Source organism: Narcine bancroftii, chromosome 12 (genome assembly GCF_036971445.1).
Source record: "Narcine bancroftii isolate sNarBan1 chromosome 12, sNarBan1.hap1, whole genome shotgun sequence".
In the NCBI taxonomy this organism is placed as follows: domain Eukaryota; kingdom Metazoa; phylum Chordata; class Chondrichthyes; order Torpediniformes; family Narcinidae; genus Narcine; species Narcine bancroftii.
The window spans coordinates 13,541,735-13,556,874 of record NC_091480.1 but is presented as its reverse complement, the minus strand read 5'-3'; the positions used below and the strand labels follow the sequence as shown (position 1 = coordinate 13,556,874).

At 38.3% G+C, this 15,140-nt stretch overlaps 2 protein-coding genes across 10 annotated transcripts in view; one reads left to right on the top strand and one right to left on the bottom strand.

The window, feature by feature from the left end:
* snn (stannin) overlaps positions 1-1,762 on the top strand; it is a 31,323-nt gene extending 29,561 nt beyond the window's left edge. For all 6 annotated transcript variants that reach the window (XM_069906359.1, XM_069906358.1, XM_069906355.1 and 3 more), the window contains one exon: positions 446-1,762. In XM_069906359.1, coding sequence (XP_069762460.1) covers positions 552-812 — 261 coding nt within the window. In that variant the 5' untranslated portion in view covers positions 446-551 and the 3' untranslated portion in view covers positions 813-1,762. The remainder of the gene's footprint in view (positions 1-445) is intronic.
* txndc11 (thioredoxin domain containing 11) overlaps positions 1,440-15,140 on the bottom strand; it is a 64,013-nt gene continuing 50,312 nt past the window's right edge. For all 4 annotated transcript variants that reach the window (XM_069906351.1, XM_069906353.1, XM_069906352.1 and 1 more), the window contains 3 exons: positions 10,421-10,533; positions 8,477-8,557; positions 1,440-2,496 (listed from right to left, as the gene is read on the bottom strand). In XM_069906351.1, coding sequence (XP_069762452.1) covers positions 1,953-2,496; positions 8,477-8,557; positions 10,421-10,533 — 738 coding nt within the window. In that variant the 3' untranslated portion in view covers positions 1,440-1,952. The remainder of the gene's footprint in view (positions 2,497-8,476; positions 8,558-10,420; positions 10,534-15,140) is intronic.

Here is a 15,140-nt window from a genome sequence, read left to right as displayed (position 1 = left end):
CTGGTCTGCAGACCAGCCTGTCCAATCTGAACCTCGCTACAGTAGAAGTCCAGAAATCCAGAATCTGGACTTTGTCTCTCACAGATACACAGCGGCCAGTTTATTTTTCTTTAAAACTGCTCGTTTGATAAATGAAGGATGTTGTATTTACTAATGAATAAAATATCAACATTTACCTGTTCATCTCTTTATTCTTCCTTAAATTGAATTTTTAAAAAGTATTGCCAGAAAATCCGAACCGACCCCATCCCCGAGTTGTGAAAGGGATGCAAGTTGCCAGTTAATGGACAGTTGCTGACATGAAGTCTTTACATTTCCACCGGGCTCCAGTTCTTGACCTGCTGAGCATTGACTCCATTTTGTTTTTAATGCATCTTGAACACTTGTGTTGCTAACTGATAATAAGAGGATACTTACTAATATAATTTTTCTTGCCCCTCCCCAGTTTTCAGATTCTTTTAGAAGTATCTCGATGATCGCAACCTCTCCAGCCACTGAGTTGAAACACCTTTATCAAAACTAAAATTGAAGGCTTACACTGGACACTTACCATGTCAATGGACCACAGCCCCACCACTGGAGTGGTAACAGTCATTGTAATTCTTATCGCCATAGCAGCTCTCGGCGCTTTGATCCTGGGGTGCTGGTGCTACCTGCGCTTACAGCGAATAGGTCAGTCAGAAGACGAGGAAAGCATTGTGGGAGAAGGAGAAACCAAAGAGCCCTTTCTGCTCGTGCAGTACTCCGCGAAAGGGCCGCGGGTCGAGCGGAAGGCAAAGCTGACGGCGAACGGTGCAGAAGGTCATGGGTAATTTACTGCGGGTCAGGGCTGCAGGTTTTTGTAGATCAAATAATTCTTCGTACTGTGAAAGTTTAAACCTGTTCAAGCTGCTTATTAAAAGAAATAGAAAGGTAGTACTGGAGGACCTGGTGTCCGATCTGCATGTCAAAGACTAGCCATTTAAAATCTAGTGTTTCCTACTTGAATTCTAAACCCTTTTAACTGAGCCTGTGTTGAAGTAGCTACTGTAAATTCATCCTTACTGAACCTGTGGATCTTTGGGGAGAAATTTGTAGAGATCAGTATTAAATTTTAATCCATTTCTTTACCATACAGGATCATGTTATATTCTGAAGAGCTAAATGTTACCAGACTACGTTTTGATTATTTTGCAGTGTTTTCTTGTTCTCGAGTCCAAGTTGGAATTGGAGAAAGAAAGATAAAGTTAGAGAACATGATCTTGACGCAATCCTCATTTGTGTCTGTTAGTTCAAAGTGGCCCTTCACCTAAAATTGGATTCAGTAATATCTTTAGTTTTAGAAATTGTGGGGGGGGAAGAATTGTTCTTTGTACAGGGTCGCACAATGAAGACTGCAGAAGTGTTTTATTTTGTGCATGAAGTTGTGCTGGGAAATAATATGACTGCGAGGATGCTACCAAAAGCACTTTTATTGAAAAAAAATGATTCGAATTGGGGCCTATGATGGAGAAGGCTGTAGTTATAAACTACAAATGATCCAGAAGGTCTACGGTCATATAACAATGGTGGCTGAGCAGTTTGTTATACAATTAAAGTGTGCTTAAATGGGGTTTGTAGTACTTGAATGGTTTAATTAATTAAAACTTGATTGTTGAACTCTACCATAATTTTTTCCTTTCCTGTAATTGTTTTTATAGAAATGAAATTACTCAATGTGCATTGTAACCAAGATGATTAGTGCAATATTCAATTGTAAACAAATAAAGAATTTCCTCTTTTACCAGTACTTTTATCTGCAAAAAAAATTAAGCTTAGAACCTGGGTACCCTGTCTTTGATTAGACAAAATTTACTCTTTGATAAAACTTCCAGGCATTTCTTTCTCCCCGACCCTTCAATCACAGATCAGGTACATTTTAAAACAAAATACTGGCATGATGGCTCAAATTGCTGTATTTTCATAATCAACCCTCATTCCAAGTTATTTGTTGAGCTGGAAGATAACTCGGATTCTTCGATGGAAGGGTAAGTATTTATCTCCAGTTCTTCAATTGAAGCCACGTAAGTTTTTAATAAAATGTTTTCGTTGAGCAGTTTTTTTGAGGCTGTGGCAATCTCATTTAGTTTTTCTGCTGTTGCAGCTAGCTCAGTGTTCCTCTGCTGGTATAGATCTTGGAGTCTCTCATTATGGTGCCTGAGCTTTTCATTTTTCTCCTGGAGAGCTTTGCTGTGGAGCTTCAGTTGGTGTTCCTCATGTCTGGATGCGGAGAGCTGAGAAGCCAGTTTTTCTTCAGTCTGATACAGCATCTGCATCTCGGCATAGAGTCTCTTTATCTCCTTCTCCAGCCGGCCGATGCGGTCTTTCTGCCACTCTGCTGCTTTTTGGATACACTCTGGGTTACAAGATTGGAAGAAGTCCTGCCAGGCTAACTGAGGAGAATGCAATAGAATAAATCTCACAAGGTTAGGGACAGTTAATGGCTGATCCTCAGGGTATTTCACACTCAAGTCTTTCCTGTAAAGAAAATAAATAATATAGTAAAACATGCATGTTTCTCCATTTTTCACACCACTATACTTTGATGTATGAAGAAATATTGTGTTAGTTTGAAATAGGAAAAGTGTTCCTTCTACTACTGCCATTTATTTTCAAAGGTTTTGGGGCCATCAGTTCAGATCAAGAATGTTGAAGCAAGAATGTGGGTGGTTTCCCCCCAAGAACACAAGGGATAGGAGTAGCCGATCTACTCTGCCAAGATTATGGCTGATCTATCTGTACACTCAGCACCATCTACCTGCCCTTTCTGCACCAACATTTTCCAGTCTGTCACCAGTTCAGTGAATGCTGTGCTTTTCCATTTAGTACCGAGTGGCCTATTTCTTTTCCCCCCCCCACCCCACTTGCTGTGCTTTCATCTACTCACCTGTCTTTGTCAACGAAGTTTCCCTACAGTCTCCTTCGCCTCCTCAAGGCTATTTTGTAATTATGGTGATTACACATTAGACAATCAGAAAAGGAAGCTATACAACAGCTGTCTTTTTCTTAAGGGAAGGGCACTGACTACAGAAAGGAGACACTGTTGTGAATAGAATAATTTATTGTATCCTTGGGAAAATGTTCATTTTAATACAGTTTATCCTTCCTATTAGTGTTAGTGGTAAGTCTTTCCAATGCTCTAAGTCGTCTTGTAATTTTTTCATTAGTGGATAATAATTGAGTTTATATAGATGGCAGAGGTTTTTATTTATTTGTATACCGAGATATCGCATTGCTTGCGTTTGCCATCTTAATGGTGATTCTTTCTCAAATTTTGAGAAATCCGCATTATTCATTGGCATTGCTTCGCTTTTATTTGCGTTACTTCTCCATATTCCTTCAATTTCCTATGTAATTCTTTTATTGATATTTCTGGTTCTACTAAGTATATTATAACATCATCTGCAAATAGACTGATTTTATATTCCTTATCTTTTATTTTTATCCCTTTTATTTTATTTTCTGTTCTTATCAGTTCTGCCAGTGGTTCTATGGTTAATGCGAACAATAAAGGAGATAGTGGGCATCCCTGACTTGTTGATCTGCTTAAGTTAAATTGTTTTGATATATATCCGTTTACTGTCACTTTCGCCAATGGCCCCTTATATAATGCTTTAATCCAATTAATATATTTCTTTGGTAAGCTGAATTTTTGTAGTACTTTGAATAAATAATTCCATTCTACTCTGTCAAAGGCCTTCTCTGCGTCTAAAGCATCCGCTACTGTTGGAGTTTTATTTCCTTCTACTGCATGAATTACATTTACAGATATTGTCTGTTGTTCGTCTTTTTTTAATAAATCCAGTTTGGTCTAGATTTACTATTTTTGGTACATAGTCGGCTAATCTGTTTGCTAATAGTTTAGCTATTATCTTGTAATCTGTGTTAAGTAAAGATATTGGTCTATATGACGCTGGTATAAGTGGTATTACTGTAATTATTGCTGTTTTACATGACTCTGGTAAGCTTTGTGTTTTATCAATCTGGTTGATTACTTCCAGAAGGGGAGGAATTAATAAATCTTTAAATGTTTTATAGAATTCTATTGGGAAAACATCCTCTCCTGGTGTTTTATTGTTCGGTAGTTTTTTTATTATCTCCTGTATTTCTTCTGTTTCAAATGGTTTTGTTAATATTTTGTTCCTCTGTTAGTAATTTCGGTAGTTCAATTTTAGTTAAAAATTCATCTATTTTATCTTTCCCTTCGTTTTCAGTTTGATATAGTTGTTCGTAGAATTCTCTAAAGTTTTCGTTAATCTCCGTTGGATTATATGTGATTTGTTTGTCTTTTTTCCTTAATGCCAATACCATTTTCTTAGTTTGTTCTGTCTTAAGCTGCCACGCTAGAATTTTGTGCGTTTTTTCTCCTAGTTCATAATATTTCTGTTTTGTCTTCATTATGTTCTTCTCCACCTTATATGTTTGTAGTGTTTCAGATTTTATTTTTTTATCTGCCAATTCTCTTCTTTTAGTTGTGTCTTCTTTCATTGCTAATTCTTTTTCTATATTTGCTATTTCCCTTTTCAACTATTTTGTTTCCTGGTTGTGGTCCTTCTTCATCTTGGTTACATAACTTATTATTTGCCCTCTGATGAACGCTTTCATTGCGTCCCATAGTATAAACTTATCTTTCACTGATTCCGTATTTATTTCAAAGTACATTTTAATTTGTTGTTCAATGAATTCTCTAAAATCCTGCCTTTTAAGTAGCATGGAGTTTAATCTCCATCTATACATTCTTGGAGGGATGTCCTCTAATTCTGTTGTCAATAACAGGGGTGAGTGGTCTGATAATAGTCTAGCTTTATATTCCGTTTTCCTAACTCTCTCTTGCATGTGAGCTGATAACAGGAATAGGTCTATTCTTGAGTATATTTTATGTCTGCCCGAATAATATGAATATTCCTTTTCCTTTGGGTGTTGTTTCCTCCATATATCCAAAAGTTGTATTTCTTGCATCGATTTAATTATAAATTTGGTTACTTTGTTCTTTCTATTAATTTTTTCCCCCAGTTTTATCCATGTTTGAATCCAAATTAAGATTGAAATCCCCTCCTATTAGTATGTTCCCTTGCGTATCTGCTATCTTCAAAAAGATATCTTGCATAAATTTTTGATCTTCTTCATTAGGTGAATATACATTGAGTAAATTCCAAAACTCCGAATATATCTGACATTTTATCATTACATATCTCCCTGCTGGATCTATTATTTCCTCTTCTATTTTGATTGGTACATTTTTACTGATTAATATAGCTACTCCTCTAGCTTTTGAATTATATGACGCTGCTGTTACATGTCCTACCCAATCGCTCTTTAATTTCTTATGCTCCATTTCAGTTAAATGTGTTTCTTGCACGAATGCTATATCAATTTTTTCTTTTTTCAGTAAATTTAGCAGTTTCTTCCTTTTGATTTGGTTATGTATTCTGTTAATATTTAAAGTCATATAGTTCAACGTAGCCATTTCATACTTTGTTTATCTTTCCTTTCTGTTTCCTCATCATCGCCATTCCTTCTTATCCATTTCTGTTTTCTTTTTTTAAGCACATTATAAGACAACATTTCTAAAACATAAAATATTTCCATTACTCTCCTATCTAAAAATCCTTTACCCCCCTTCCTGAGTTGCCCTTTGTCCCTTGTCGGGCAACCACATCTCCCCTCTCCATTTGGATTTGCGAAATTACTCGCAAATGTCAACTGATTTCGCAGTGACCGTAATTCTTCCCCATCCAGCCCCCCCAGAAAAGATTTTAATCTTCATATATAACAAAGGTCACTCTCTTAATTCCCTCCTTACTTTCCCTTATTAATTCTTATCTATACTCTATATATTTTCCTTTAAATATACATACACACATGTACACACACACACACACATACATATAGTTTGTGGTCATTTTTGCTCTCGTTACATGTCTTCATCTCTCTGTCTGTTTTGTAGTTGTTCTGCAAATTTTCGTGCTTTCTCCGGATCCGAGAATAGTCTGTTTTGCTGCCCTGGAATAACTATTTTAAGTACCGCTGGGTAATTTAGCATAAATTTATATCCTTTTTTCCATAGGATCACTTTTGCTGTATTAAACTCCTTCCTCTTCTTCAGGAGTTCAAAACTTATATCTGGATAGAAAAAAATTTTTTGACCTTTGTATTCCAGTGGCTTTTTGTCTTCTCTTATTTTCTTCATTGCTTTCTCCAATATATTTTCTCTTGTTGTATATCTTAGGAATTTTACTCAAATGGATCTTGGTTTTTGCTGCAGTTGTGCTTTCGGGGCTAATGTTCTGTGTGCCCTTTGTATTTCCATTTCTTCCTGTAATTCTGGTCTTCCTAGGACCCTGGGGATCCAATCTTTTAGAAATTCTCTCATATTCTTGCCTTCTCATCTTCCTTAGGCCCACTATCTTTATATTATTTCTTCTAATATAATTTTCCATTACATCTATCTTCTGAGCTAACAGCTCTTGTGTCTCTAACTTTTTTATTAGATTCTTCTAATTTCTTTTTTAAGTCATCTACTTCCATTTCTATGGCTGTTTCTCGTTCTTCCACCTTGTCCACTCTTTTTCCTATATCTGACATGACCATCTCTAATCTATTCATTTTTTCTTCTGTACTTTTTATTCTTCTTTTTATTTCACTAAATTTTTGTGATTGCCATTCTTTTATTGATTCCATGTACTTGCCCTTCCCTCCTTCTTCCATTTCTCTGTGTTCTTCCTCTTCTTATTCTGGGTTGGTCATCTGTTGTTTCTTTGATTTCCTTTTACTCTCTTCTTTCTTGTTCTCGTTGTTTTCTATGTTCTCCTCTTGCTGCTGTGCTGTGGCTGTCATTCTCAGCTGTGGAGATCGACTCCTCAGCTGGTCCCCCCTCCCGTCAGTGTTTTTTTTGTCTTGCGCATCGCGCATGCGCACTTTTGCTTGCCTCCGCGAGCCATTTTTGTAGTCCCGAGCTCGGGACTTCGACTGACCTGAGGGAGCGGGCTTCTCTCTCCACAGCGGGCCTCCTCGGACAGGTAAGGCCTTCACCTTCTTCTTCCGATGTCTTTTCTTCTTCTCTTCTTCCCACCTTTACTTGCACTTTATTTTAATTTTCGTGTTTGTGCCTTTGTGTTTCCTGTTTTTTTTAAACTTTTCCGGAGAGGGCTGGAGTTCTCCGACCGGCCACTACTCCATCACGTGACTCCCCCCGTGATGGAAATTTTTAAGGTGATTTTCGGGATTAGCAGCCCAAAGCCCATAAAACTGCACCCAAACGTGTTCAGGAAGCAAAATCTTTGTTGTCTAGTGTTGTCACATTTTATCGAGGTCTATTTTCCAGCAGGTTTGTGTACAACTTGTTCTGCTCATAATTAGGTGATATCATGCTGCAGGAAAGCACTGCTGAGGGACTTGACCAGATTCCTTCAGTAGGTTTTTGATCTAGTTCAATAAGGCAAGCAGGAGCTTGGTCATAGTGAGTGCAGGCTCCTTCTTGTCTCATTTCTGAGCAGTTGACCCCTCAGGAATGTTACACATTCAAAGAGATCACTCCTTGTTCTTCCCAGATTGCTTAATAATTCCTGCTTAGATTCCAATTTGACTAAAATTTATTATACCAAGAAAAAAAACACACGTTAGTGTCACCTGCATTCCATTTGTGCTGACTATACAGGAAGGCACACAGTTATATGTGTACGCAATTTCCACACTGTTCATCTGTTTAATGACCGGGCCCGGTTATTTATGATGCTAGCGTATTATCTCATTTACTTCACAGACTGGAAAATTATACTGAATTCAACAGTGCTATTTCAGAGGCTTTTCTGTGCAGCTGTGACTGCATCAAAAGTACCTAATTAGTGGAGCCCAAGGGCTGGTTCCAAAGCTGTCTGAAGAACTGACAAAACAGTTTTAACAGTGCAGAAGCGCTGGAGAAACTCAGCAGGCCATGCAGCATTCATAAGAACCAAAAACAATGTTCTGGGCCTGACCCCTTTGCCAAGGTATGAACAAAAAAGCAGGCAGGTGCCTGAATAAAAGGAGAGGGAGGAACAAAGGCCAATAGGAGGGTGGAAGAGAAAAGAAATCTTAGAGGGGTCTCTGAATGGAGAGGAGACATCTGTTTATTAGATTTGCAGGTCACCTTTGTTTGGCAGTGCATGAATCCATGGACGCAGACATGTCTGTATGGGGTACAGAATTGAAATGGTTGGCCACTGGGAGATTCCTCCATTGAGCACTTTAGCCCGTTGACCTGTGCTCCTCTTTATTCAAGTGCGTGCCTGCTTAGGCCTGAAACATTGGTTACATCTTTGCATCCCGTGAACGCTGCGTGACCTACAGAGTTTCTCCAGCACTTTTGTGTATTTAACAGTGCAGAACTTCATTCCAATCACAATACAGACAGGCCAGAAAGTGATTAAACTGAAGCATCTGTCATGTAGCATACTATAGATAAAAGATTGTGGCTTACCTGTTTCTAGGGAAAAACAGAATAGTTGGAAATCGATCAACCATATATTCCCAAGGAAGGTCATTTTTGGCAACATTGATTCTGAAAGAACAATACAGTTTTGTGAATCAATATCCTGTGACAGAGGCATTTAGCTGAAAGTGTTCTACCTAACAAATTAGGGATCCATACAAAATTGGGATTGCTCAATTTTTCAGTCACTTGTAGCAACCCAAGAAATATTTTATTCATTTATCAAATGCTCATTTAGCTTTTCAGATTCTTCTCTCCTAACAGTTGTAGAGTCACACAAGTTTTAGAAATTTAGATAATTGAATGCAATTCCCAGCTCATTGTATTCATTCAATTCACACCGAAGCTTCCAAAGGATATAACTGGTTCAACAAAATACACTGTTGCGACACATTCACTGCAGGTTCACAGAATAAATTGAAGTTATGTGGTGCTGTCTAAAAATAGTTGTAGCCCTACTGGCCTATCAATGCCAAGATTTATTGGCATTTTGACTGGCACAAATGTATAAAATTGAACACTGTAACCAATCCTTCCAACAAGGTCCGAGGTATTTCTATTTATATACAGCAATGTTTCCAAGCATTTTAATGTGCAGTGATCATTTTACAGCTATATGGGTCAACTGTCCCATTTTACAGAAGGATTCCAGCCAATAGAGATTTGAGAAAATGTTGAACAGGAATAAAACAGTACCAGTCCTTTAACAAACAACGTGTCTTAGTTGACCCCTTATTTTCGGCTGCTCACCCACCTGAGCTTTGGATGCCACGACTGCGAACCGCCACCTGCCCATTCAAGCTCTCAACCGTGGACTCCAGCCACCTATCAGAGTTCCCAGTGTCCTGACCGCAGACTGTCGTCTAGGCCACCTGTGCTCCCGATATGCACCCTCCCATCCAAGAACTTGACGCCCACCAGAGCTCCCAACACTGATCATGGATCTGAGCGCCTGACCCTCTCGAACACAGACTTACCACCAAGTGGTCGTAGCTGCCTGCCCACCCAACCAAGCTCCTGCCACCTCAAACGACGCTAGCACTTACTATGATCAAAAGTAGTACGCGTGAATTTTAAATTTTACCCAAAAAAAGTTCACAAAATTGAACTATTACACAAGCACATATGGTAATTTAAAACAGCATCTGTCAAGGGTGTTAGCCTAATTTCTGAATAAAAATGAAAAGTGTTGGATTCTTCTATGTGCCAACTTGACAGCAGAAGATCACCAATAAAGTTTCAATGCAACTTCTTGAAATAAAAAAAAACTTTCAAGATAAATCTCAATTGTATACCTAAAACTTTGGTTTTCATAGCTCCATTATGGAAACTAAATGGCAGCACATTGAACACGTGTGTGTGGTCATCCAAATTTAATCACTTGGCAACAAGAAGTAAAAATGAAAATAGTGTAGCCTCGGGTTACTTGCCTCACAAATTTTCAAGCATTTACTGTCTTGATTCAACAAACCCTTGTTTTAATGCCCTATGGAGCAAATTGGGCCCTATTAAAATGAGACTATCCCAGTGAAACATACAAAGATTCTGAGGGGACTTAAGGTAGATTCTGTTCCAGAGGTTTCCACTGATAGGGGAAATCTAGAATGAGGAGACAATTTCAAGTTAAAGGAGCAGCAATAAAAGGCAGTGGTGTGTGGGTATTTTCTCAGATGGATTTGAATCTTCAGAATTCCCCACATATTGAATCATTAAATACAAACAAGATTAAGACAAATTATTGGACTGCAGAGAGTATCACAAGAGGAAAACAGAAACCGGTGATTTGTGCCAAGGAGTTAAAAGGTCTGCTGCTGGAGAAAATCATGAGACAAGAGAAGTTGTACATAATTTTATACTGTTTATATTTCATGGTTGGGAGTTGAAATAAAAAGGGGAAACTAAAGCTTTGAAACTGATGGAAATATCTTTTACCTGGCTATGATGACAACATCATTGGCGTGGAAGAGACGGGCAACCTGAATGAAGATATGATTGAGGACAGTGCAAAATCCACACCATTGAGTGTAGTACAGGAGCAAGACATTCTGGAAAGGATAGGATTATAGAGACAGGTCAGCACTAAATATTTACCATAAATACAGCTGCATGCACATTAAAGCAAACAAGTGAATCAGTAAAAATGCTGCAATGGATTGAGTTCACATTCCCTCAAAAGTTTAGAACTTTGCTTTCTATAAACATTAGAAACACAAAATAGAAGGTTTTAATCTAGAGATACAGCATGCTAACAGGCCCCTCCAGCCCAGGAGCCCACGTCGTCCAAATGCAGCATTTGGTGGGAGGAAACCCATGGAGACACAGGGAGAATGTAGGGATTTCTTACGGACAGCGCTGGATTCGAACCCGCTGGCGCTGCAATAACTTGTGCTAACCAGTACACTAACTGTGCCAGTTATTATATAGTGTTAGACTTGGGTGATTTTATGCAAAAATAATTGTGACATTGAATCCAGTTGCTTATGCTATCAACACATTTTCAACTATTGTTGAGACATGCCATTGGAAGGATATAATAAAAAATATTTTTTAAAATATAGAGCTATATGCACATTCAATGCAAAAGTGGCTTTCATTTTCCAGTAATATATTGATTTGCAAATCTTCAGAATGTAAGGAGAACCTCTTTAAAGCATCCATTCTCAACTTTCTTTCAGATATGTGACCCCACCTGCTCAGAATTTATTGACTGCCTTCCCTGTGAAACAGTCAATTTCTTCCCTACTTATTTCCTAACCACTACAGAAACAATATACAAAATATTTGTATCGCAAGGTCAATGGTGACCTCAAAGGATTAATGCAACATGAAATCGGTTTAAGAGTTGCTGGCTCAAGAAGTCTGTATGTTTACGATCAGATTGTGGTGTGCCAATTCTTTTCATCTTGAAACTAAAACTTAATATTTAAATAATCTAACAAATCTTAAATAATTCTGGATGAAGTTCACAGAACTCTGTTTACTTCATAATTGGAGTGTCAATGTTGACCAAAATGAGAAGTACAAGTGAGTGGTTTATTTTTCTTCAATGTTTTTTACATGAACTTTACCTCCAGTAAAAGCTTTTTAAAAAATTATTGAACCACTTTTAAATATCTTCAATTAACATGCTCAGCACAGACATAGTGGCCCAACCTTGGCTCTCTGTTCTAACAAAGAAATGTATGAACAAAGGCAAATGTGTCTCAGACAGCAGGGCGCTGTCAGTCATTATGACATTTGTAGTATATACCATCCAAGATGTTGTCATCTAATAAAGACCAGCTTCATGTTGGAGGATGGGCAGAACATCCAGGTCTATCAATCTCCTGGGGGCAGCAAAAGTGCAGCCAGGCTACGATAAGTAGTGCTAGGAACTGACGTAGAGAAAGCAACGCCTTCCCTACTTAGCAACAATGAATGCTGTGTAGAGGGAATAGGCAGAAATCAAAAGTATAATGTTACAGCATTCTCTATACAAGGTTTTTGGTTCTAGCAGTCAAGTACATAAACAACCACATGCCTCAACCTTTTCAAAGTTTTAACCTAGACAAGTTAATGCTTTTCAGCTGCAGCTTTAAAAAAATTCCTTTCAATGAAACATCCTGTTATCCTTTTTCCAAGGCCACTGCAAAATGTTCTTTGATTTTGTCACATTTCAGTCTGCAGTGGCAGGATACCATGAAAATAATGAATGATAGGAAAGGTTTCCCAACAGCAATTAATCAAGGAAAAATTCCAATATGGGTATTGCCAATAATCACAACAGATACAGAAGCTTTAATTTATGTCTCGTGGTAAAATGGAAATTGCAGAAAGAGATGAGGTTCTGCAAGCAAAAAGTAGGAATGAGATCAAACAGAATTTAAAAAAAAAAACACCCTCTGGAATAGTTCCAATTCCATGCGTTCGTGATTATCGAGACAGGAACATGCGGCAGAAGAAAGAATGTAGGAGAGGGAGCTTTTGATCCTGAGGGATTGGGATGGTTTGTGGAGGGGGGGGGGCGGGGGAAGAAGAAATGGGGAGTCTTTACCAGCTGGGACAAACTACAGCTAAAGAGAATCAAATCCTTTTGAGAACTCGCGATGGTGGATGCTTAAATTAGATGGAGCTAAAAATAGAAGATGGAAATTCAGCAGATGGGACATTTAGGAAAGCAGAGAAAAAGGAACGGTGCAAAGGAATAGCAGGGTTGATGATGAGCGAAGAGTGAATTATGAAGGGCCAGAGCATGGAAGCATAATCGTGTATCTGCAGAACAGTCGTCGTAGCTATCCCTCGTGGTTGAGGATGACAGCCTTTGTTCCATTGAGCCACAGAGCGAAGATGCCTGTGCATATATTTGTTTAATGTGTACTTAGTCTTGCACTCCAAGCACATGATACTTCACAAATCAACCAACTAGTTCCAATGATATGGAAATCACAACAATTGGAGCTGATGGATTTGTTGCGGCCTTCATCCGCCTTCACAGCCGTTGAGTTTGAAGTAAACTCATCCGCCTGTTCCACCGTTGAAGGTTACCGCCATGGGTGACCCTACCAGGTGCATCGCTGCAGACAGCACGACTCTTGGGATCTCAGGACCACACAAGGTTCTTCACCACAACGAGGTGACAATCCACGGAGCAGAGCAGTGTAAACAAATAAAAACCAAATACTGGGAAGTAGGTTCTCACTGGATTAGGTCAACAAAATAGGATCAGTAAATATAGAAATTAAGCAACTAAATTTGGAATTTATAAACGAAAGCACTAAGTGTGGGAAATACTGTAAGTAAATTATCAACACAGATAATAGCATGGGAATAAAATGTCCTGGAGGGAAGAACAGAAACAGCCCAAAATGTGTTCAGGAAGGAAAGATGGATGGGTAATAATGTTGGAAAGAGTGAATATTGGAATGCTAGTGATGGACAAAAGGCAAAATCTTGTTTGGTTGGAACTAAGTAGTATTGTTGGGTGTATTCTGGAGGAAGAAATATGTAGAGAAATTAAAAGGAAAGATTTTAATTATTCCAAATGTAAACCAGGATAGCAAAAAACTGAGAGGATGAAAAGTTTCTGATGTATCCAGGATTAATTTTCTACAACAGTATGTTTTCAGTCCAGTGGGGATGGTGGAATTGCAGGCATTCAATCTGAGGAATACGATGTTTCCAGTACACCAAAGTTCAACAGCGGAACATGTTGGACAGAATGATGATAACTATAAAATTTTGTAGCCAACAGAAAGGGATGGGAGCAATCCAAGAACAAATAAATAAATGGATGAAGACTATTTTCATTGTCAAATAAAGTGCATCTGTCCCAGATACGTTTGGAACCAAAAGTCAACAGGCAAATTTGTGATTGGAACAATTTGTAAGCAAGACATTAGTTACATTCTCAGGACAAATTATAAAGGATCTTTACGAGAAATATTAAATGGTTAATATCAGGCTGTGGGAGCATGAAACTACAATGAGAGGAAAGGGAATATTAGAAAAGATCAGCTGCCAACATAAATGAGAATTCAAAAATAGTAACAGGATAGTACATGGAAGAGTGGGACCTATTAAAGATTGGCAAAGCTAAAGCACTTTGCATCCATCTTCTCTGAGGAGGTGCTTTCAAACCAACTGCTGAAAAGGACATGCTTATACGGGGCTCAGACACACCATTAATGCCAGTGTGCGACTGAAGTAAGTTGGCGGGTCAGGCAGTACATAGGGAGATTGTCCTCATTTTAGGTAACTCTCTCCCCTCTCTTCCATTTCTTTGCCCTCCACTGTACTTGGTCCTCTGCTGTCCCCAGAGTCGGCATCAGACCAAATCTAATCAGTGGGCATTAGGGGAACTACGCAGGTGGGGCATTAGGGTTGCTGGGGGTGGCAGCAGCAGGAACAGGGACCTCGGGCTCCGGACATGTTCGAGTGACAGTCTCAGTTATCCAAAAAATGCAGTTAACCAATACACATCCTGTCCCAAGCATTTCAGATAATCAGAAATGAACTGATACACTATTAGAAAAGTTAATTGAACTTAAAATAGGCAAGTCAACAGGACCAGACAGGATGTATTATAAAATAGGAAGGAAGTGTGGGAGAAATTGACTGTCATCTTCCATTATTCATTGGATTTGACTTCAGTTCTGGAGAAATGGAGTAGCAACAAAGGTTACTCCTTCATACAAAGCAATACAATAGGAGCAAAGATAAGCCCAGCAATTGCAATATAATCTTGGGGTGGAAAGGTTTGAGACACTAATAAAGGTGAAAATGGATGAATTAAGGTTTTTGCAATTGAACCATTAACACAATTAATAAGCCAAGATACCAATATTAAGGGAATTAAAGTTAGAAAGGCCCTGTTACTGTGCTGTATGTCTAAAAAAAATTAATTTTATGTAGATTTTCCCCAAACTAATAGATAACTAGATAATGCAGTTGATAGTAAAGTGGAATTCTAGAAGGCTTTTGATAGATGCTACAAAATTCTCCAGCAAACCTGAAGCTCATAGCATTAAAGGGATATTGATAGTGTGAATTCGAAGAAGGCTACATTCAGAATTATGCATCATTAGTTCATGTAATGTAATTCATCTTGCCCACTTTCTGGAAACCCTCTAGGATTGGTGCTCCAAAACTAACAGAGATGCTGGATATATGTATT